The 23922-nt window shown below is 44.8% G+C and overlaps 4 protein-coding genes across 5 annotated transcripts in view; 3 read left to right on the plus strand and 1 right to left on the minus strand.

Moving 5' to 3' along the window:
* Nucleotides 1-28: 28 nt before the first annotated feature.
* On the plus strand, nucleotides 29-7884 carry UFD1 (ubiquitin recognition factor in ER associated degradation 1). Its single transcript, XM_075769584.1, is given in 13 exon segments — nucleotides 29-287; nucleotides 290-302; nucleotides 821-927; nucleotides 1694-1726; nucleotides 2560-2681; nucleotides 3032-3162; nucleotides 3581-3653; nucleotides 4315-4383; nucleotides 4908-4973; nucleotides 5267-5314; nucleotides 5689-5777; nucleotides 6533-6614; nucleotides 7016-7884. Coding segments are annotated over 13 exon segments (1152 nt in total). The 5' UTR covers nucleotides 29-43; the 3' UTR covers nucleotides 7091-7884.
* An 88-nt stretch (nucleotides 7885-7972) lies between these two features.
* Nucleotides 7973-9858, plus strand: C17H22orf39 (chromosome 17 C22orf39 homolog). Of its 2 annotated transcripts, XM_075769587.1 has the most exons (4): nucleotides 7973-8230; nucleotides 8319-8486; nucleotides 9139-9286; nucleotides 9585-9858. In XM_075769587.1, exons 1-3 carry the CDS (start codon nucleotides 8207-8209, stop codon nucleotides 9262-9264), a joined length of 318 nt encoding a protein of 105 aa, XP_075625702.1. In that variant the 5' UTR covers nucleotides 7973-8206; the 3' UTR covers nucleotides 9265-9286; nucleotides 9585-9858. The 2 variants fall into 2 exon arrangements, with proteins under 2 accessions (XP_075625702.1, XP_075625701.1); XM_075769586.1 differs by having other exon boundaries at nucleotides 7976-8230; nucleotides 9139-9858.
* Nucleotides 9859-10319: 461 nt separating this feature from the next.
* MRPL40 (mitochondrial ribosomal protein L40) lies at nucleotides 10320-13238 on the minus strand. The gene is made up of 4 exons (XM_075769585.1): nucleotides 13043-13238; nucleotides 12299-12382; nucleotides 11123-11278; nucleotides 10320-10767 (listed from the first exon to the last, which is right to left on the minus strand). Exons 1-4 carry the CDS (start codon nucleotides 13114-13116, stop codon nucleotides 10458-10460), a joined length of 624 nt encoding a protein of 207 aa, XP_075625700.1. The 5' UTR covers nucleotides 13117-13238; the 3' UTR covers nucleotides 10320-10457.
* Nucleotides 13239-13406: 168 nt separating this feature from the next.
* HIRA (histone cell cycle regulator) overlaps nucleotides 13407-23922 on the plus strand; it is a 39008-nt gene continuing 28492 nt past the window's right edge. Inside the window, exons 1-3 of the mRNA XM_075769578.1 lie at nucleotides 13407-13769; nucleotides 22789-22851; nucleotides 23553-23663. Of these exons, the coding sequence (XP_075625693.1) occupies nucleotides 13733-13769; nucleotides 22789-22851; nucleotides 23553-23663 (211 nt within the window). The 5' untranslated portion in view covers nucleotides 13407-13732. The remainder of the gene's footprint in view (nucleotides 13770-22788; nucleotides 22852-23552; nucleotides 23664-23922) is intronic.

Consider the following 23922-nt stretch of genomic DNA (forward strand, 5'->3'; position numbering starts at 1 on the left):
CTGTGACTGAAGAAGGACGAAGCGGCCAGAAAAGCCTTCCACAATGACCACGTCGGCGGCTGCGAGATCCCGCCTTCCGCCCTCACACGAAATGGCTGCCCGGGAGGCGGGCGCCGCGCGGCACGCTGGGAGGGGCAGCGCGGCGTGGGAGGGCCGTGGGGTGGGGCCCACGGCGGCGGCCAGAGCCCCGTCAGGCGAGAGAGCGGCTCAGCCCGGCCCGGCCCGGCTCGCTTTCCCGCGCCCCGCCGATTCCTGTGGAGAGTTCGAGCGCTGCCGCTCTGCGCCTCAGCGCCGCCGCCATGGTGAGGCCCGGGGGGCGGCCGGGAGAAGTGCCGAGTCACGGTGGGCGGGCGGCTGGGCCCCGCGTTCCTTCGCCTGCCGCGGCGGTTCCCCCCGCCGGTGCCCGCTGGCCAAAGCCCGTTTTCGAAGCCGGCGAATAGCGACGCTGGTGTGGAGCGCCAGGCTGAGGGCGGGCGGCCGTCCGCGGCCGGCGGGTGTCGGCGTCTGCTCCGCGAAGCGCCGCCGGCGCTCGGGGGCCGGTTGCTCAGCCCAGCCTTGCTTTAAGCGTGATCTGGAACTGCGGTGCTGCCATTTTCTGTCTCCCCACGCAGCGCTTGACGCGCAGATCTTTTCCCCGAGCAGCGCTTACGCCGCATGAAAACAGCGGGGCGGCTCAGTTGGCAGGGCAATGAACAGTACGGCTCCTCAGCGTAGTTTTAGCTGAGCCTCAGGAGACTTCAGTGGGTGCTGTAACCCTTCGGTATGGTGTAGATGCCTATTGATACACTCTTTGTGGTTTGTTTTTTTTTTTCTCCTCTAGTTCTCTTTTAATATGTTTGATCACCCCATTCCTCGGGTTTTCCAGAACCGCTTCTCAACCCAATACCGCTGCTTCTCGGTATCCATGCTTGCTGGACCTAATGACAGGTCAGATGTGGAGAAAGGCGGGAAGAGTATGTGCATGTTTTATTTTGACTAATAACCTGTTGGAAGAGTGTTTGTGAATAATGTCAAGTAATACAGCTTTTGGCCAAGTCTGCAGAAACGTTGTTGAACAGCACGGAGGCGTACCGTTGGCGTTGTGGTTGGAGCTAGAAGAGGACCCTGGGTGGGGCTTTAAGAAGGAAAGAGGAGGGGTTTATTGCATTAGTGTGTAATTAAAAAACTTACCGAGTGAGTCCTGGTTTATGAGCGTTAGAAGAAGACATTCTTCTCTTTTTAAAGTCTCTTGTTAAAATCTTTGGCCCATTATGAGCTATGGAAATTTATGATTAAGGACTTTTTTCCCCTCCTTGTTGTACCTCCCTTAGCTTGAACAGAGAATAGATCAGCCAACTTAATTTTCAGGCTGTCAGACTAATGCTATGTCGTTTTGAGTTCGTATTGATTTAAGAGCACCTGTAAGCCCAAACAAATAAAATTACTTTTAGGAAACATTTTTTTTAGGACTAGGTATTGTAAAACCTTGTCTTCTCTTTTATTCTGATTAAATTCTGAAATCTCCATGCTAGTACGTATATTTGTCATGACTAATTCTATTGAAATCTCTCGCTCAAAAATGAATTTGCAGGAGATTTTTAGAATCTCCTTTCCTTACAGGAGGCCTTAAAGAAAGGAAGGATAAGATTGTATGTTATGTACTCTTTGTACAGTCATACTTTTCCTAATCTTACATTCTTATTGATTTCTGCAGTAATTATGCCACCATCAGCTTTGGATCAACTCAGTAAGTGAATATTTTATTCTGGAATAACAACATTAGAGATATGAGCAAATGCGTAAGCAAATACTATGCTATTTTAGTTATGTATTGAAATCTGACTTAAATAGAGAATATATTGAGACTAGTTCAAAAGATGTATTTTAGAAATATTTTGTCTGTCAGAATTAATGGGGCTTGTCTCTCTTCAAGTACAGACATCTGAAGTGTTGGGCTACGTGACGCATGAATCAATATTTATTAACTATTAATTGTGTACTCAGTATAATGGTTACAATCTAGTAAATTCTTAATCTCAACCTGCTTGTTCTGGATGCTGTTGTCTGGAACAAAATTTATTTTAAAGACAAAATAAATTATAATTAACTTTGAAATGGGGAAAGATAACTGAATAAATGGTCTTTATTGGCCTTTTTAACTAAGGATTTTTCCCCCCTTCTGAGTTCTAGCCTTAATAGAATTTCTTTGACAAATTAGTTTAGTTGGGATTTAATTTTAAAATAGGCAGGGCCTGTTCAAATTCATTAGGTAGGAGCTAACTGATAATAGCACAAGGACATAACAGTAGTAGATTTCTCTGCTAATACCCACTACCTGCTCATCTCTGAGCTTGGGGAAATGTTGGAGGGGCATTTAAAGCTGTAACTGCAATGGCAATACAGTATTCGTCCATCTGCCTTCTCTCCTGGATTTGTAGTTTTGACCGATTGGGATAAGGGTCTGAGGGGAATCCCCTCCTATAGTCTGGCCCATTCTCTTGCTGATGTTCAATCTCTGAAAGCTTCAGAAATGTATTAGTGGCTTTTAACAAATAAGATTTTTTTCTCCTTTCTCATCAGGCCGACTTAATATTACTTACCCGATGCTGTTTAAGCTGACCAATAAAAATTCAGACCGAATGACGCACTGTGGAGTGCTTGAATTTGTGGCTGATGAGGGCATATGTTACCTTCCACACTGGGTGAGTTGTTTCATGCTGAACTGTCAAAACCTGAAGAGTAGGATTATTGAATTGCCAGTTTAATATTAAAGAGGTGAAGTGTTTCCTGAAAGTGTGTGCCTTTGCTAGTTGTGTTCCTACAGCAGTTTCCGGTCACAGCTCAGGTTTCCCTCCATGAGAGCTTAACTAAGTAAGCAAGTAGACTGCTTTTTAAGATGCACCTGACTGTTCTTCCTGAAATTAAACCATGGTAAACTGGTGCATTTCAAGGAAGATGGTGGCCCCATCGAAAATAGGTATACGCAAGGGAAGAGAATTAAAAACATTGGTCATGTTGATAGTGGTTTGTATCTTTGTTTTCATTCTTGCAGATGATGCAGAACTTGCTGCTGGAAGAAGGAGGCCTGGTGCAAGTGGAGAGCGTTAATCTTCAAGTTGCTACTTACTCAAAATTTCAGCCACAGAGTCCAGATTTTCTTGACATCACCAATCCCAAAGCTGTGTATCCTTCCTATTCAATTATGGAGCAGGGGACAAAAGTTTTTTCCCAAATTGGAATGATGAAGCAGAGCTAGCTTTTCAGTGTGAATCATACTCTTCCAGTAGTGGGTAACTACTACTGCTCCTTCTGAAAACAAAAAGGATGGAGAGCGTATGTACGTATGTACAGAGATGTTGCCAACTGCTGGTACAAAGTGTAGCCTGGAGTGCAGAAGCATGAATCTTGTCATAAAGTCCAATGAGTTTGAGCGTCCCTTAGAAGAACTTGTGCACCCTAATGTTTACTAAAAGGCTGTCTACAGTACCGACGACTTTTAAACCATGTTTGAGAGACCAAGGATGAGAGTTTTATAACATAGTAACTTTAAAGCTTTGATGTTGCTTTGAAAACAAATGTTTCATCTTAACATACTCCAAAGATTAGAAAATGCACTGAGAAACTTCGCTTGTCTAACTACTGGGGATGTTATTGCCATCAACTACAATGAAAAGGTACAGTATACAACACCAGTCTGTGCGAGTTTTGTTTGGATACCATCCATTTGAGGAAATAATTTTGCCCCATGTGAAAAAAGTCTGCCGTATTTCAGTAGATTGTGACCACATAAGTACTTTGACTACATCTTGTGAATAGATTTTTATAGATGAGTATTTCTGGCAGCACACTTGCACATTTGATGGATGTTGGTGCTAAAACAATCAACATGGAGCTGTGCGCTGCTATTGACAGGTAATCCCAGATGGTAGGTTTTGCAATTGGTTTTCTATTGGAGGAAAAAAGGGTTCAGTTAAGTCTTCTCCTTAGTGGCTGTTTAGACTTGTTTTTGACTCGGGAGAAAATAAAGTTTTGTGCAGTTGATGTTTTTGCAAGTCAAGGGACAAAATTTATCCTAAATTCACAACTTGTTTTCAAAAATACAGATTAAGGTACAGTAAAAGCTAGTTTCTTTAGCTCCAGCATACAGCAGTCTTCTAAGTTAAAAATGCGTGCTCTCAAGTTGTGTAGAGACCCTGCAGTATCCAGTCCTCAACATAAAGTGCACTTATTTCAATTTTCTTCAAGCTATCTGAAGGGAAAGGTTGAGATACGCTTTTCTTATACATAAGTTGAACTCCTTCATGTGCGAGCTTAAAATATTCATTGCTATTTCAGATCTACGAGCTTCGGGTAATGGAGACCAAACCGGATAAGGCCGTGTCCATCATAGAATGCGATATGAATGTAAGTTAAAGCTGATGTGGAAAGTCTGTTTTTACTGTGTCCTCCCAAAAGGAGAGGGCATCTCATTCAGTGATAGTGCTGCACACTAGGCACCTCTGATGCTGCAGGAAAGGTAAAATCAGATTGGATAGGGAAGATGACTCATTTGAGAGTACCCCATGTACCTTTGTGACCACGAGTGAGTTGCACTTATGTACCATCAGGTGACTGTAGTGCTAGAATTTAGTGTTTAGCTTCAATGTGTTTTATAATCTGAGTTTTATTTAACACTTTTGTCTTGATTCAGACTCTAGTGATATTGCGGGGTGCTGTTTTACTGCTCTGTTTCAATTACATGCTAAGACTCATTCCTGGGAGGCTTAGTCTTTTTAGTTCTGAGTTAAAATGTTTAACAAGCAAACATCAGATCTTTCTAGATCAAAGAGGAGTGATAGTTTGTGGAGTTTTGAGGAATAGCAATATAAAGCTTACGATTAAAAGAAAAATGTCAATCATGCTTATTTTCATGCTTCTTGTGTAAATAGGTGGATTTTGATGCTCCTTTGGGGTACAAAGAACCAGAAAGAAGTGCACAACATGAAGAGACCACAGTACGTTAAGCTTCTGTTCTTCCAAAGTGTGTTCCCTAGAAGTTGGCCTTGATTGTGATAGAGCAGTGAGGGCCAACATAATTTTCTTCTCCTGAAACAATTTCTTAAGACTAAACTTTACTTACCAGACATTTTTGCTTGTGTTACTTAGAATACAGTTGTTTACCAACTGTTGATTTCGGAAAGGGATTGTTCTGATTTTTTCTTTGGTCAGAAATATGTGGAACTGTTTTGATGTGTTCTGCATATCACAACACGAACACGATTAACTAGCTTGTTTTTTCCCCTCACAGGATGTTGAAGCAGACCATAGTGGATATGTGAGTGACATAGGATTTCGTGTAAGTCCCCTATTTCTGCTGGTTTCTGAATGTTGTAAAATGGTGAGGGAAAGCTATTCCAAACAACTGCAAAATGCTGGTACCTGTTCTTAGAGGTGCTTGTCATTTAACTGGCAAGTGTCTGTGAATGTTCTGTGGTGCTTACAGCCAGTAACGGTAGGACTTGCTGTCCTTAAGAGGGCAATCTATAAATGGCAGACCAAAACATGCTCCTACACCCAGGGTTCATCAGCTTATATGTACTAGAAAGAAACATGCTGAATCGAATAATTAACTAAAAAATGATAGTAAGCTTTTACAGAATATAGTATCCCTGTGCAGTCTGCTTTCAAATACAAGATACAGTTAAATTAAAACTCGTTATGTATACATAGGCATTCTCTGGTTCTGGGAACAGATTGGATGGCAAGAAGAAAGGTGTTGAGCCTAGTCCATCGCCAATTAAACCAGGAGACATCCGAAGGTATGTCTGTTTCATTCACTGGTCAGCAAGTGAAGGATCAGTGTTTGACCTGAGGTTTGGGGTTTTTTTTCCCTGCTCCTGCAATATAAACAAGCTAATTTGGTTGTAAGTTTGCATTTAGAAAATAAATAGTCTAATCTTCTAGACTGACTGTGATATCACTGACTACTTAAGATGCAGATCCTAAATTAATGTTGCTAAAATTCACTCGATCAACTCTAGTTCTATAGAAGACAAGTAGGGAGGTGTAGGCTGGGCTGAATTGAGTGATGCACTAAAGTGAGATTTGGTGCCGAATGAAATCTTTTTTGAGTTGAGTGAATAACCAAAGCCAAGCTATGTGTGGGTTTGTTGGCTTGGTTTTTTTTTTTTTTTCTTAGAAAGAAATTAAGAAAATTCAGACTTAGTGGAATTGTGCAGGGGGGTGGTTCCTCTGGTGGTCTGTCATTTACACCTCTCACAATAAAACTTGAACCCTTGTGGAAAAGCGTGTCCGTGGCCCTGTGGAAACCATGGGCTATGTGGAAATACGCCCACAGCCAAGCTTCTACAGCAACTCCAGTATCTGTTTGTTTACTTCACACAATGTATGCCTATCTTCAGAAAATCATTCAGAGGTTTAACTCTAGTGTGATTTGGTAATGAAAATTCGCAGCCAGTGTTAGTACAATACTGACAGACATAGGTCTCACTGTGTTCAATCGGGTGGCAGGTATAAAACTTCTTTCATAATTATTTGTATGCTTCTTTTCCAGAGGAATACCCAACTATGACTTCAAGATTGGTAGAATCACATTCATTAGAAATTCACGTCCACTGGTTAAGAAAGTCGAAGAGGTAAATAAAGTTGGATCCTTCCCAGTTTTGCCCAGAATTAGAACCGCTATCCAAGTTTGTGGTTCCTCTCGCCATACTTGATTTTTCACAGCACAGTTCTGTTAAAAAGTGGTTTGAGTTAGGTGAAAGCAATCTCCGATGTCCTTGCTTACTGATGTAAAAAGATTGCCCTGGTATAAGTTTAATAAGCCAGTGCGTACTTGTTTCAGTTGACTGAAAGGTCACTGAAATGCTCATATTTTATTTTCAAGAAGAAAGTGGTTATTGTGTAGATTAAGGATGTGAAATGTCTACAGTCAGTTGCTGCTCTGATGGAATGTTCTAATGATCATTCAGTTTTCATCACACACAAGCAGTGAGCAAAGAGGTAACAACCTTTTTTCCCTCTTTCCTTTTTGCAGGATGAATCTGGAAGCCGGTTTATTGCATTTTCAGGAGAAGGCCAGTCCCTGCGCAAAAAAGGAAGAAAACCCTAAATTGTGGTACCTTTAGTCAGTTAGGAGGAAAATAAAATAACAATTGCAGCATATTGGATCTTAGTTATCGCAGTTGAGACGAGAGATCTTTTTGCAACACAGGAACACTTTTACTGGTTTTGGTTTCATATTTAAAACCGGAGCTGTCAGACTGTCTTAATTTTCATTTGAAAATTAAGTTCTGAAGGAGCTTTTTGTATATGTTGTAAAGAGGGACAGTATATTGGATAAACCTGAGAAGTAAAACCAACAAGGTCTACCTTACTAAAAGGTCCAGTTCTTAGCCTACATCCTCCCCTCTTAGATCCTGAGTGATGATGGTCTTATGTTGCTCTGTGCTTGATACTTTCCTTCCTCTCTATGTATTTTTGCCACAATTTCAGGTAAGCTTTTTGCTGTGTTGCAAATGAAGGCTAACACTGCGGTGTTCAGGACTTTTGTGCAGGGAGTCTCCTTGATCTTAGCTTCAGGTGTTGGGTTGTAAGTCCTTCTAAGCAATCCCCCTGGAATGGCTTTTTATATTGATAATTAACAACATGCCTTTTAATAGTTCAGATACAGTAACGTGCTGTAGCAATCTACTGGGTGTAGCAGAGGCCAGAGTCAGCTTCTCTGCCTGGTGCCGGGGAGGGAGCCCAAAGCTCCGGCGTCTTGCGTGTTGGAATGGCGGTGTCAGTAATAACCTGTGCGTCCCTTCGAGTGCCGCTGCGTGGTCGCGGAGCCTTTAGATGGGTAACGGGGTGAACCCCCTCTGCTCCCTCCTGAAAGGCCGAGTAAAGGTTCCTTGGTAACCACCGTGCCTCCCTGGTGTGCTGATTTCAGGAAAAAAAGGTGTGGGGGCTGTCTCGGGGCGCCAGCGCTTTTTTCCCCCCGGGAAGAGGGGCGCGTTGGGGGAGTTGGGGTTCAAGTTGTTCTGAGGGGGGTGGTGGGGCCATGGGCGTGACGTGCTACCCGGGCAGCCCCGCCCCGCAGGCAGCCATTGGCTAGCAGGCCCGTGGGCGGGGCGGCGAGGCAGCCGGTCTGTGCCGCGCTTCGCCATTGGCCGGACCCGCGGGTCTCCTCGCAAAGCGCGGCGGGGATTGGTAGCGGGGCGGTGGCCCTCGGGCGGAGGGCAGCATGGCGGGCGGCGAGAGCTGGCGGGTGAGCGGGGCGGGAGGCGGCGGGGGCTGAGGGCGGCCGGGCCGTGGGCGGTGGCGCGGCTCAGCCCGGCCTCTTTGTCTGCCCGCAGCCGCCGCGGTCGTGCGAGGACTACTGGTGGGAGTGGAAGCACTGCCGCGGGCTGCGGCACGCCTTCCACCACTACTACGCGCACGGGGAGCTGCCGGCCTGCGGCCGCTGGCGGGACGACTACGAGGCCTGCCGCGCCTGGGAGAGGGGCCGCGCCGCCGCCGCGCAGGTACCGCCCGCGCCCCCCGCCTGCTCCTTCCCGCTTCGGGAGCGAGCGACGCCCGGTAGCAGCGGTCGCAGTCCCGGCCGGGCCCCGTGCCCGGGGCTCTCTGTAGGCCGGTGCTGGTGGGAGAGAGACCCCGCGGGCGGGCGGTGTCGGCGGACACTCGACGGGGAGGGGCTGGAACATGAGGCGTCCGCTTGGGGTGCAGGTGGGCATGTCTTAACATCCAGCGGGAGTATTGCCCGTGTTCCGCTGTAAAAGCTCTTGATTTCCATTACTGCCACGTTCCAGGCAAAAGGTATTCCTGGGGTGTCCAGAAACGCTCCTGGCCGCAGCCCCGTGAACCCTGAAAGTCGAGAGCCCTTCAGCACAGACTGCAGCGCAACTCATCCTTTCAGCCAACTAGGACAACTCTGTCAGGGAGGGTAGCACACAAGCGGTAGTTTTCTTCATAATGAAGGAGTCAGAGGCAAAATCTTAAGTGTGCCATAGTTAAAAGCTTGTATCCTGGCTTACTTGGATAGCATTTGGCACTTCTATTTAAGTGTGATACATTTCTGTTCCTCATTTTATCTCAAATAGTCAATAGCAGGAAATAAGCTCTGTAAGGCTGGAACATCCAACATTATCATGGTAATATCTTTTTTCTGTATTTCAGGAAGCTTTGTGCAAGAGTGAAAGAGCTCGAGTTATGGAACAACAGAAATACGCTCCAGTATGGACGCTCAGGAAGAGCCCGCCACCAGACTGGTATCTTCCACTTGATGAAGACAAACCAAATTAGCAAGGCTGTTTTACTGTGTTTGGTCAGTAATGTAATACACAACACAGAACTATGCTGGTTTTTGTTCTTCCATGTAATCTTGAAATTATACAACTGTAGCTCTGCCCTGCAATACTTAAGTACTCATTCAAAAATACTGAGAGTTTATTTAAACACCCAATATTTTTTAAAGTGAGAATCGAGGTGCTTAATTTGATTCTGGTCTCTTACTGCTGTCTTACACTTTAGGATTTAATTGCAGCAACTTGGCAGGCAACTCCCAAATTAGTGAATACATAATCTAGCTCCTCTTGCTAGACAAGGACCTCTTTCCCTACCAGCCGGTGTTGCACACTTTTGGAACAAGGTACCTGCCCTAAGCCTGCCAAATGGGAAAGCAAAAGCAAGCTGGGACTCCTCCCTGCCAGTTCAGGACAATCACAACCACTGGTATTTGAAAGGCATTTTCCAGATTCATGGTTTAAGAGCTTCTCACCTGGTGGGATGATGCTGCAGACCCTGAAACGGCAACCCTGCCCATTTGTGGAACTGCTCTTGGTGGTGTGTGTCAATGGCAGTACTCAAAACTGCTACAAAAATAAAGGTTTAAATGAATGAAGAGAGATCTGTTTTGTTTTAGGGCAAACCCATAGAAACTTAGTTACAATAGTTCTATGGCAATATTAAAAAAACCACACAACCACCACCTTAACTTTTGGCTTTGTCACAGTACGTTTTCCATCTGTTTTCCCTCATAGGTGCAAAAGTACTTCACTGAGGTCTGAAAAGAAAGACAGTAAACAGTCAGCTGCTATCTCCCTTATAGTACAGACTCTGATCTGATGACTGTGACGTTCTTTCCTCATTGCACAGGAATATTCCAAGCTATGCTTTATGCAGAGCAAAAAAATGCTGCTCAGGAGTGCACGGAGGAATGAGAGATAGCCCAGAAAGAGAAAATACTCTGAAATACTACTTCTTTGTCATGTTCTAGCATGGCACAAGTATAAGGTAGTGTAGTTTTGTTGGGCATCTTCCTGCCTAGATAGCCGTTTAAAAAAACCCAAACAAACAGATACTTCATATGTTGAGTTTTTTTACAGTCATGCACCTACAGTGTTTTAACCTGCAGAAGAAATTGTTTATTCTTATTCCATGCTTTCCTCCTTCGTTTGGCTCAGTAGCTCATGCCAGATGAACAGCAAACTCCTCCATCACTGTGTGTACACTTTGGTGATATCAACACATTTTCCTTCAGGAGGATCGTAACCAGGAAGGGGTGGGGTATAATTAGGTCCATCTCTCTCAAAGGGGAAAAGCCCCTCATCTCGTCTGATTGCTGCCTGGTACAACTCCTCAGATTCAAGGCGCAGTTCCTTTAGTGCCTCTTGCTGAGCTTCTACAAGGCTCTGAATTGCTTTCTTTTCTGCATTATCTTGTTTCTGCTTAAACAAACACCACTTTTTCAAAAGTAAAACTCTTCTTTCAGTCTCCTCAAATGACAGAGGCACAAGACTTCGCACCCTGATAAAGAATAAGATAACATTGTCATAGAGAAATAGCCTGCACCCCAAAGAGCAAGTTTAAAAACAAAACAACAAAACCCCAAAAACAACAACTCCCCCCTCCCCCAACCCCAGAGAACACATGCCATTTGTGCAATGTCTGTGAGGTTTTCCATGGTCATTTTTACAGGAAATTGATGTTACTATTTTTTCACTACTTTTAGCAGAAGCAAATAAAATTTGCTTCCCACATTTTTGTCCTGGTAGAAGTAGATAAGGTTTTGTACCACAGCTGGCACTACACTGCAAGAGAAAGAAACTAGAAGCGTTCCTAGCATGAATGCAAGCACGTGGTGAGAGACAGTCTTCCTTACCTGTTGCTATCTGAGTACTTAAGTGGTGTTATAAAATCTTCAATTGGAATCATTTCTGGGGCAGCTTTTTCAAGCTTTTTAATCTTCTTTTTCATACGATCCTTCTGTGCTTGCTCTCTCTTTACATCCACTTTCTTCTTCTTCTTTGGTTGTGCTCTACAAGGGAAATAATTACATGAATGAAAGAAGACATTTTGTCATTTAATTCAACAGCAGCAACGTTCACTTCCACTTTACTTTTCTAAAGGCTGTTCCTTCCCATTCCTTAATTTGGTCCCTAATAGAAGTCTCAGCTATTAGCTTTATTCAAGTAACATATTTTCCAGGAGATGGTAGTATGTTTTGTGAGATTTTCTGCAGAGAAAACTGTACCTGCCTGAGAAAAAGCAACCTCTAATTTTCTGCTGAACATCAGAATGACCTGAGGAAGTTCCACAAAAATTGAACTGGAATTGTTTTGTACTAGCTCAGAGTGCAGCAGAGCAAGTAACAGGTTTACCTGCAAATACTCCTGTCATCTCATTAAAGAAGAGAGTGAGTGGTTTTACACATGCTTTTAAGACTTCCACATTTGTAACCAAATTCAAGGTGCAGATATTACTCTTCTGTTGTACTTCTCCACGCAGATCGAGTATACTCAAGGTAACACAGGCCATACTCCACAAACACTAAGTACTCCTCACAGCAGACCTGTGGGCTATCATTCCTGCCTTGCAGATCGAACAAACAACCTTTATGGTGAGAAACAGTCTCTCTAATGGTACCTAATAGCTACCAGGACATCTTAAATCTAGTTACATCAAAACAAAACACGACATAAATTACATAACATATATGTAAATGCTGGCTGTCTAGTATACCACGTTACAGTAAAGTATTTTCGGTTCAGCTAGGCTTTCATTTCCATTGTTGCTCAAAAGGGAATTCTGGAGCACAGCTTAAATCTGAACATCTCCAACCACGTTCTGCAGTCGAGGAAGCAAATACTACACACAGGCGATAATTGTATAGGTTACCATTGAACTCTCTGCGAGACGCCAACGGTTCTTAACTACTTTTATGTATAGTTACTTAAAAGCAAACATCTGTAGTTAAAAGTTAATTTGGACTTGGGAAAATTTGTGTTTGCCTAAGGATGAAAACACTTCTATGTAACTTGGTGGAAGCTGCACTCACCTCACAGGGAGAGATGCCCTGAACGCCAGCAGGGACGTCTGCCAGTGGCTTCCTCGGAACGGAACCATCTGGGGCAGCCAAGAACTTAAGAGGAAAACGGAACACAAAGCATGAGAAGAAACTGATTTGGATGACATTGCGCAGAATACAAGAGCTATTTATTGGTCATAAGTTACAATGATGAGTTTCGAATCATTTTTGGCTACTTAATTCATGACAGCATTCGTCCAGAGATGATAAAACTCTTTCCCAAGGTAACCAAACACAAAATGGGGGCTGTTGAGCGTTGCGAATCCACAGGGTACCGAGGGGTGAAGCAGACACGTTTTTTAAGCCTATGAATAGGTTAGAGTAATTTTATTCTTAATCTCCGATAATGGTCCCTTTGAAGCGCTGATTTGGAGAAGCAAAGCCACCTCCGTTCCGATTAGGAGAGCGATGCCGTTTCTCAGAGGGTGTCACGAGTGAGAGAACCGGCCCAGGTGCCCGCGCACCGGCTTCTCAGGGCGCAGAACCAGGCCCGCCCACACACACACCGCATCCCGACCCCGGAGCGCAGGCCCAGGCCGCCGAGGGAGCCCCGGGAGAGCCCCGGGGAGGGGACCAGGCCCAGGGCCCAAGAGAGAGCGAGGCGGGAGCCCCGAGCAAGGGGCGCTTCGATGGGCTTCCTCCCCGCGGGCCCGGGGCAGGGTGGCCGCAATAGACGGACCCGGAAAGCCGCTCCCGCCCGGCTCCCCGCCCTACCTGAGCCGGGCGCCGCCGGGCGCTGCCCAGACGCCGCAGAGCCCCCGGCTCGCCCGCACCGCGGCCGCCAACATGGCTCCCTGGCGGCGCCAGCGGTGCACCCGCACTCCCCGCCGACTACGCGCTGCCTGCCCCGTCTCCTGTTCTGACCCACAATCGTTCCGCCCAGGCTCGCCACGCTACTGCGGCCCGGCCGTGGGGGGAAGGCCCCGCCCAGCGCCCCGCCCGCGCCCCGCCCCGCCGCCATCGCCACGCTCCGCCCAGCAGGGGGCGCCCGGCCGTTCGGCCGCTCCCTCCCGCCCGCCCTGGAGGCGGGGCGGCGGCGCCTCGCGGGATCTCGCCCCCCGCCGGCTGAGGCAGGGGAACGTCGGGACTCGGGGGCGGCTGTTTCCCGCCGGGCCGGTTAGGCGGTTGCCAGGCGCCGAGTTCCGGCGTTGCCGGGAGCCGCCGGGAGCCGAGCGGGGGATGCGGCCGGGCGGCGGGGGCTGCGGCACGGGCGGCGCCGGGGCATGGAGCGGCGCTGAGGCGGCTCCGGCCGGCGGAGGGGGCGGGCAGAGCGGCGCGCGGCGGGGGCCCATGGTGGCCGGCGGCCGCTGAGATCCGCCGCTCGCTCGGCCGCGGAGGCAGCCCGGGCGGAGCCGCCCTGGGGTCCCGAGGGCGGAGGCCGGCGGGGGCCCCGGGCGGGGAACAATGAAGCTCCTGAAGCCGACCTGGGTCAACCACAATGGTGAGGGCCGGCCGGCCGCGCCGCCGGGCAGCAGGTGCCGCGGGGCCGGGCGGGCAGGTGCGGCGGGGGCTACCGGAGGGGGAGAGCGGGCCGCGAGCGGGGGCCGGCCTGGGGGCCGGGAGGCGGCGGCGGGGCCGGGGCGCGGCACACGCGTGGGGTGAGTTTGAACGCGGGCGAGGGGCGGCCGGGGAGGGGGGGGGGGGGCGGGAGCCGGGGCCGCTGGAGCCGTTCGTAGCTGCCGCCTCGCAGTCTGTGGGGCGGCCGCGGCGTGCTCGGGGGTCCCGCCGCTTCGGGGAACGGCCGGCGCGAACGCGGGGCGGGCGGCGGGCAGGTGCCGCGGGGCGGGCGGGAGCGGGGAGCAACAGGTTCTCACCCCCCTCGGGGTGTCCCGGTGGGCTGGCGCGGAGGCAGCGGGCTGGGAGGCTCGCCGGGGGCTGGAGGTGCGAAAACGAAACCGGGATTTCTAGAGAAGCGCGATTTCCGAACCGCTGTTGGTCTGGCGAGGGGGCTCGGCCGCAGTCCGACCTCCAGAAGATGGCTGAAGGGGGCCGCGCCGGAGCGGTGGCGGCAGTTCGCCGGGACGGGTCTCGTCTGGCGAAGCGTGTGTTTGCCGGGGAGGGCAGGGGTGCAGGCAGCTGGAGCCCCGGCTTTGCAGGAGGAGTGCGGTGCTGTTAGCTGAAGCCCGAGCTGCTTTTACCCGCCCGGCACGAATGTTGGGCAACTAACTTGGTGCTTGTGAAAGTGGAGAGGGATGGTTTGAATCGAGCCTAGTCTGTGCGAGAGGGAGAGGGGCCTTCCGCGCAGCGGTGGAGGTACCCGCTGGCTGGGGCGTACGGCCGACCTGTGCCAGCGCGCTGCGTTCGCCACGCAGATCTCGCCTTACTCGGGGCCGGTATTGAAGTCCCCAAACGCAATAAGCCTCAGCACTGGTCGGCTGTGCTGTCGCTGGCCGTGGGGGGAAAAGATTCTTCCGATAATACTTTCAAAACAACTCCCTGAATTGTATAGCGTCCTGTCTGCCACTCTTCTGATGATTATTAGAGATTTGTGAGCTAAACCACTTTCAGAATGAAGTGTTGATATCTTGACAGAAAGCTCTATACTTTCCTAGCATGGCAAGTACAGGGATAGCATCACTGTTACGTATTTATACCACTTACGATAAATTTCCAGAGTAATATCTGCACTATTCCTGGTGAAGCAGTGAGAAGAAGTCGCATGTGAAGAGCTTCTGTTTCTGCAAGTTTTGTCCTCAAATTCATGTGTACAGCTTTATTTCAACTGCAAATTTTATACCCTGGTATAAATGTCAATAGTTGGACTCATCTAGTTGGTGGGTATCTAGAATAAAACCAAGCTGGAGACTACCTTATTCAAGTAGAAGTGTGCTTTGAGTTAAAAACCACAGATGCAACTTTACAGCTGCCTTCTGCATGTGGTGGTGGCTTTGTAATCGTGCTGCAGGTTTTAAGAACAGTAACTCAAGCCTCGAGTTGCAATTTGCATGCGTCTTGTGCTACTCTCCAGGGGCCATATAGTCAGCAGATGCACCTTGCCTTTTAACGAAAGGTTGTAGTGAACTGCAAAAACGTGGAAGTACTTTATTTGACATGTTTTTTTTACGTTCTGCTTGGTTAATCTAAAAAAATGTAGCATTTACATCTTAATCTCTGGCCGCCTGTGGGCAGACTGTCCTGTGTGTCTCTGGATCTTCAGTGGGAGCACACTTATGAGCAGCTGAATAAAAACTTTCGGCCTGAATCTTTGCAGAGCACAGAGATTAGATCTGTAACTTCTTTCCTTATTTCTTTAAGGGGTGAACCTTTTGGCGTGGGTATATATTTGAAATCTGTAGCAATTTAAACTATGTCTAACCATTTTGGTATCGATTTGTGAATTGCAGAAAACAGTCTTCAGCCAAGCAGTTGGCAGCGAGGCTCCGTTTATAAAGCCCTGTGATACTTTGCCTAGTGGATAATGCACTACTCGGGGTCCTGATAATCCCAAATTTTATTCCTGTTTCTGCTGCTGTCCTGGTGGGATGAGTTTGGGCAAGTTACTTTGTCATAGTTTCACCACCTGCAAAGCGGACATTCATCACTGGCCTTATTTGTAAAACACTTTAAGGTCTGCTAAGGTATACAGGACTATATAACATTCATGCATTCTTTTCCTTGGGGCAAGGAGCGCAGGACAAAAACTGGTGAGTTTAGTCAGCCTCTCTTAACGTATTCGGGTTCTGGATCCTGCAGGCATCGCGGTGTGCAAGAAGTCTCCATCGGTCTTAATGGGCCTATGTATTTGCTCTGAAACCTCTCCAAAAACAGGGTAAAGATAATTTATACTGTGTGTACTGGAGACTCGCTGTGATGATTTTTACTCCTTTTATTTTCCCCTTGGGCGCAAGAGGCTGCTTCGCTGTTGTTGGTTTGTGAGCGAGAGTCCTGATAGCAAGACTGGCTCTTCCACACACTAGATCAAGGTGCTGCCATTCCAGCCTTTCCCTTTACCCGCTCAGTTTTGGGATTTGTACTTAACCAAGCAGGCTAGAATGATTTTAATGATGCTTACAGGCACACATTCTCCATGAGATAACAGACATTAGAAGTCAGTGTCGTAGCAGGGAAATTCAGTACACCTGGGAACCGTATGCTGCTCAGCCGAGATGCCGTGCATTTACGGTAAAAGCACTTTAACGCATTTTGGCGCAACAGGTTTTTGTCTTGGAGTTCTTAATGTTGCTTTATCTGAGTACTTGTTGGAAATATTTCTTCTTCAGATGCATTTTCTGTAAGCTTTTCATGCTCTTAATGTAGATTTATTAGATTTTGCATGAAGTTCTCATTATAGTTGTGTTCTTCTCTTCCGTATTTCTTTGACTTAGCTTGCACTTTTCAATATTCTTCCTTGCTCTAGTGTTGGAGGCAGGAATGGATGACTGTAAGATACAGATGGTGTGGTTTGCTTCTCCTTCCCAGTTTTCCATTCAGTACCTCTATAAAGATGCATCACGCATCCAACAGTTGCCTGTACGTATTTGGCACACAAGGTTTTGAGAGCCCTGGTGCTTAAAGATGGCTAATGCGGGCAAACGCTGAGCCCTGCGGGAAAGGAGGTCCCTTGCCATGCTGAGAAACCCGTGCAAACCCCAAGGTGCTGTTCATGTGTAACAACTTGTAGAAATTGGAGCCTGTTTTTGTTTAAATATAGGCACAGAGTTTATTATCTCTCTAGGCTGTAATGGTGGAATGTAAATATTTGAATTGATTTGTGAGTCATGTTGGATGTTATGTATCAGATGGACTGGAAACAAAATTAATAGAAACTCATTCATATTGTGGTAGAAATTTACATAAAACCGTCTTTATATTTCATTGATTATTGCCTAAAGTTAAATAACAAAAATGATGCAATGTTTAAAATGGCTTATTTTCTTCAGCTGATGTATTTCTTTAAAAAAAAGGGACCTTCTCCTTGAGGTTGAATTATTTTACTGGGAACTTTTTGTTCCAAGCTTGTTTCATTATCAGTATTTCTTTAAGTATATAACGTATTTAAACAAATAATCCAACAGGACATCTGGTCTATCACAAGGTGTTCTGGTTTTAATGAACCTGGTTTGCTTCCTCATGCAATATGATGCTGGGAGCTTCAGTAATTTAATATTTTTTTAATTTTTTTTTTTTTTTTAGAAATTACAAGAGGGCAAAATGTCTTAAAACACATTATGTTAGATTTTAATGTTACTCCTTAAGTGCCACTTTCATTTTGCTTTGATTCATGATTACTGTTAGGAAATTCAACACATCTCCAGTTAGGAGTGTGGGAAAGATTCAGTCACTTTGAAACAGGCACCTTGTGCCTTTTGGCTGTTTCGACAGGATCTAGCAACATCATCCGATGAAAACATGGACCTGGGGAAGGAAGTGGTTGCTCTCAAATAATGGCTCCTTCTCCATTATTTTGAGAAAATGAAGGAAGTGAGGAAAACCCCAGTGTCTGTCATCAGTTTATAAACCACAAGTAGTATAGAACAAGTCTTATAGCCTTAACCTGTAACAGTTATCCACCACTGTAAATGGTATTCCCTTGATAACAGTACTCTGGAGGAAAGAGCACCCTGGTAATGACTTAATTTTGCTAAATTGCTGTCCTGTGATCACCTAATCTGTTCTTTTTTTTTTAATCATTTGACATTTCTAGATGGATAAAACTGGAAACAAGTATGTCTTGGTTTACTTGGGCAAACAAACTAATGATTATTGAACTTGTTCTGTATTTTAAAGGGTAGACATAAGTGTAGAGAACAAACTTAGTGAAAACATAAAGAAACGCCTTCTAGATCGTGAAGGAGTTAAGGTACGTTCATAAGCAGGTGGCTTTACTAGTGATTCCTTTTTTCAAATCTAAGTAATCTAACTTAATCGTGACAAGCCCCATGTTTCTCAATAGCCAAGAAAAGCACGCGCAGCTCTGGAGCAGGACACTGGGAAGATTTCCCTTTCCAAGTCAGTGCATTGGCATTCGAGTGCCTCCTGCCACTAACATTGAAACTTTGAACGTACCACTGTGAACTCCATGTGTTTCACCTATTTGGTACTTGTGAAACTGAATATGTAACAAAACTGACTTGAAACTTCATGCAGTGTTTGTGCTGGATAGGAACTGAATTGTTTGTGACAGTGATATGCTGCTTTCTCATGAATAGTAAAGCTACAACTCCTTTCTGAGGATCGGCCAAAGAGTCCAGATTAGGTGCTGTCTAGTCTGGATTACACGACCACGAGTCTCCACGCTTTCTGGTGCTGAAACACGCAGTAGCTCTACTACTGCCTGAACAAATGGATGTGAATGATCATTTTAGCTGAAGTGGTAGAAGCTCAGGTTCCTCCATCCAGTAGTTACCGTTTCCTGCAGGCATCCAAACAGGGTTGTTGCTGTGCTTGGCTCCACCAACGAGGCATTGCAGCCAGAGCCAGGACTGAAATCCTGGTGCCCTGTGGTCCTGAGCTAGTTGCTTCTGTCTTTGGTTTGTTCTTGTCATCTTAAGTTTATGCTTTCCTCCACTAATGAAATTACTTCAACTTGCAGTTGAAGAGCACAGTGAAAGCATTGTGAACTGAAAACTGTGAGCCCTAAACAACGGAACAATCTATGTTTAATTTTATTACCTCTGGATCTTGGAATAATATCCAAAGCAATTTGAAATAAAATCCAGACTGACCTGTAAATAGGATTTTATCCAGGTTGACTTGTAAGTATTCTGCTGTGCCAGTATGTGACGTGGCATTTTGCAGTTGCTGTTTGTATATTGTTTAATGCAGAATGTCTGTTAAGAAGAGGGTGTGACAGGTTGAGGCTGGGTGTAGTTTGACAGATTTCCTGCATATGGAAAATGGAAGACACTTATCTATACTAACTCCTGGAAGTCTGGAACTTGATTTAGTAAACTAATGTTTCTAGGGAGAAAAAGCATGTCTTTAAAGGTTAACCACTGGATGCATCTGGACATTGCTGGTGAGATTGAGATGTATGAAGGTAGTGCAATTTATTGGGAATCATCCATCAGATGGAAACATTTACTTGGCTCTTATGGGAGATTAATTTGATGGGCCTCGTTCACAAGTCGTTGGTCATTGTGCTTTAAGCTCATTGGCAAATTCTGTGGAAAAGCCCAAATGTACTGGGTAGATCATCATGTATGATTAGTTAACCTGTGGAGTAAGATCCCTTCCTGGATCATGGTTGAGCCATGTAGGAAACTTGATTTGTTGTTGAGGGCTTCATTTATTACCGATACCTTTCCTGAGTGCAAAGTCTATACCCCTTTTAAACTTCACACATAAAATAATGCCCTGTGACCCGACAACTTCCACTGAGGTCTGAGTTTTTAGGTTTGTAATAATTTATGAAAATATCTGCTCAGTGCTCATTAGATCAAAAACCAAATTTATACTAAGAAAAGAACTAAAAAGAAAACATTATCCTACTCTTTAAATACATGAATCATTTGCTTTTGAAGACTGTCTTCAATGCTAGTTCCCCTCCATGTCATAAAATACCAGAGAACTGAAAGATGCTCCTAGGGGAGTGACCAGAATGATCCAAAGCGTGAGACAGCTTTTGTACAGGGAACAACTAAGTAGGACTTTTTGGGCTAGGGGTGCGAGGACTGAGCTGGAGACATGATCAATGCACGTAGAGTTGTGAGCAGCAGAAAAGGGGTGAATGGCAAGTGATTTTCGTTCACTGTTCTGTACAAGAATTAAGGGATGTTGGAGCAACAGGTAGCAGGTGCCAGGTACGTGAAGTAGGTGGTTGAATCTTCCGAGTCCACGGCTGAGCAGTGGATCTCTCTGTGTTAAGTGCTGTTGATGTTAATTATGGATTTGAGAAATGGCTGGTTGAATTTATAGAAGATAAAGTCTGTTAAGGGCCTCTGATTCAAGAAGTCAGAGTTGGAAATTTTTTGGAGCTGGAAGGATTATCCTAGGAAGCAGCACTGTGTGCGTACCATTGTACAGATCCCTAGGGAGAATCTAGCGCTGGTTTCTGAACACAGAGGGCTGAGCTGGGTGGACATTTTCCCTGGTGCGGTGTGGCTAATTTTAAGCTTTTATGGTGAATTTGTAGCTAAGTTACCTCTGGCTCCAGAAGTAAAATAATTTGCTAAACCATCAACCCCCTTTGTGGATCTGTGCAAGAACTTTGCCCAGAAGGAGGAAGAGAGAGCTGATGTAACTGCACCTGTAGAGCTGTGCTCTTAAGATAAGGCAGAAATTGGAGAGGCTATGATAGTTTTAAGCACCTAGTAAAGGAAAAGAAAATTAGATCATGTAAGTAATTTTTGCAAAGCAATGGGTGCAATGACTCATTTCACAATTTTTCGGAAGGTATAGCATATCTGTTTTGCCTGAATAATGAGAAGCCAATGTGTCCGTCAGACAAACTTACCAATGTGTGCTTTGGCCACAGCTGCTTCATTATGCAGACTTTTGGGAAGGAAGAGTGGTGGAATCGGAGCAGAGGAGGAACGAGTCTTCCTCTATGAGTCGGCTGCATCTGTTAAACGAATTTTAAATACAGTATTGTTGAACTACAAACCACCTAAACTCTGAAGCCTTGTTCATAGGTGCCGTGCTGGCTCTGGAGGCCGTAACTCCTCCTGATTATTGATGCCCCTGTGTTGGAGGTTACTGTTCCTTCTGATTTGCTGGGGAACTGTTTCCTGTTGGTGCGAATGATACATAGGCAAAATGAGCCAGGTTAGTACAATTAAAAGGTCTTTGATAACTGGCTTCCTAGAAGGAGCACTCTCCTCTTCGTGTCTAATGGCAAATTTGAGAGTATAGTAAGTCTTCTTGCCCGAGACTGTTGACGCAGACTGAAAAGGTAGCCTCTTCCACCAATACAGAGTGACCTGCTTCCCTAAGTGTCAGTGGGTTGAACTATTTCAAATGATGCACTGGTTTAATTTAAGGGAACTTCCACATCCTGGGAAGGGCAAAATAAATGTTTCTTGCCTGTGCTTCTCTAAATATTCAGCTTAGCCCTGTATGTTGCATTCAAGTTAATAGAATAAGATAGAATCAGGCACAACAAGCTGAAGAAAAGCCACAGCTAGGTCTCAGCTTATGTGTTTTATGTGGTCTAAAGGGCTTGGAAGGAATGTAAGTTGAGTGCCATCTTACTGTACTTAAGGTCTTTGTTTGGCTGCCTCTAAAAATTTTAAGGGGAATCACATGTCAGAATTGCAATATAGATCCAAATAAAATAAATGTTAAAACAAGTTAACATAAAGAAAATAAAAGTTGACATGAAGCAAAATGCACATCCCTCAAAAAGTAAGAAATACTGGATGTTTGGATGAGAGTTTTGTTAGCAGTTTAATGTCAAGGAATTTGGATGTTACAGTGGCAACATAAAACCTATTGCTGGATAAATTTTCCAGGTTTTATTGTTTATGTCTTAACATATCATGAAGATACGTGCAACAATTGACATACATGGGAAATTTATCAAGTAATCTTGGTGTGGTGGGTACTAGTTCTTTTGGCTGTTATGATAAATTGCCTTATTTTATACTGGCACGTGTGTGATCTTGCTTGCAGAAGCATTCCGGTTTGAAGGGGTTCAGACTGCTGCCAAAAATTACTTGACTGTGGAAATCGCATGCGTATTTCTTCAAGTAATCCTTAGTGGTAGCTCTCTGAGCATCATTGAAAGGCAGAAAGTTTACTTTTCCCCTCTTCCTTCTCCTCCTGCAAAGGTTAAAAGAACTGTGAACATACAGGAGAGTGTATGTGATCCAGTGGTTGGAGCAGAGTAGGCTGAGTATGAGGGTTGTCTGGTTTCCAGAGCTGTTCTCTAACTATCTTATTTCTTATAGGGTTTACATTTTCATAAAACTTAGCTTTCTTCTGAAAGATGTAGCATATGGAGAACTGAAAGATTTAAGAGTAGTATTAGAGTGGGTTAGTCTTCCTTTGTCTATATGGAAGCCATAAAAATAAAACCTAGGTTTATGGGAGAAGCACTTCATCACAACAGAATTTAAATTTGAGACAGGTAATTGTGTGGCCAACAGATGCAGTCTGAGATTGGGGAGGATTTAAAAAAAACAAAAACAGAAACCAAGGCAAAACTTGCTTCAGGTCATCAGCTAATGAAGTGTAGAAACCTGGAGGAAATTCCTTACTCAAATAGAGTTTTGCTTTGTTGGTGCTTGCTTTGTGGTATTATTTTGCTTTGAGGGATTTGGCACATCCTGCTGGATTAAATGTCCTTGGTTATCAGTGGTTCGTTATGGCGTGATGACTTCCATATACACTTTTAATAGGCTGTCATTTCTGTCATCAAATTGCTTTCCACTCGTGTAGTGGGCTGTAATTCTTACAACTATAGCTTTTAGAAGAAGAAAGTTATTCACCAACCAGAAGAGTTACGGTTCTTTTGGCGCTACTGCATTCTCTAGACTGTAAAATAATTCAGTATGTTGCTGCTTGTTCTCTAATTCCAGGAAAGCCAATATTTTCAGTGGACATTCACCCAGATGGGACCAAGTTTGCAACAGGAGGACAAGGTATGTCTGCATACTGATAGAAGGCAGAATTTTCGGCTGTAGTAGTAATCTTGTGGCTTCACAACACTTTAATCAGTTTGACCCTTTTAAAAGCACATCATGTACATAATTATCTGTTTCTTGGAAATATAAGTCATTAAAATGTGTTGAAAAGTGCTGTGGTTACTGGAGAAGGCAGGCAGGGTTACATTTTCTGATGTACTCGTCCTCCTGGGCATTTCTTTTTTTATTTGAAGAGGAACTGAATGTGAAGTCAGGGTTTCTGACCTGCTAAACAGTAGAACTATTGGTGCAAAAAAAATAATCCAATTAAATAAATGGAATAGCTCAAGAAATATGTGCAAAAATAGTATTTGGATTACAATAGTGAATAATTTTGTGTTGGCTACAATAATTGCAATTTAGGATTTGAATGTATCTTTTATCTTTTAAAATACAATTTTATTATAAATAGTTCATCCTTATAGTTAGTATCATTATGTATAGTATGATTTTTAAACAAGGCTGTATAACTTTATTTTTAATAGCTTCAAGAAAAATAAAACACTTCTGACTCAGTGTAATTATATCAGAATGGCATCCGTATTCAAATGTTTCCAAAGTTCCCACTGCCTAAATTTTAGCATCTGTTCTGGAACTGAGATTAAGTTAAAAAGCTTTTTTGCATGTATTTAAAAGGGGTGCTTTTTGTTGTCTTACAGGTCAGGATTCTGGGAAAGTAGTGATCTGGAATATGGCTCCTGTCCTGAAAGAGGAAGATGAAAAGAATGAAAATATTCCCAAGATGCTTTGTCAGATGGACAATCACTTAGGTAACTCAGATTTTTTTTTTTAACTGACTGTTGGTAATTTGCCAAAACTTAAGCATTACATGTTTGTAATTACAAAAATTGTGCCCTGTCCAGTGGTGAATCAATCAATAAATTACAGCAGAGTGGTCTCGTACTTTGGCTATATACTTTTTTTTTTTACATATTGAGCAGAAAATGTTCTTAAAATGTGGGAAAATATACAGAGAAATATAGATACCTTTGGAAATCTCCCAGTGAACTTTTTCCAGCTGTGGCCACA

The sequence above is a fragment of the Balearica regulorum genome, chromosome 17, assembly GCF_011004875.1.
Source record: "Balearica regulorum gibbericeps isolate bBalReg1 chromosome 17, bBalReg1.pri, whole genome shotgun sequence".
Taxonomy (NCBI): Eukaryota; Metazoa; Chordata; class Aves; order Gruiformes; family Gruidae; genus Balearica; species Balearica regulorum.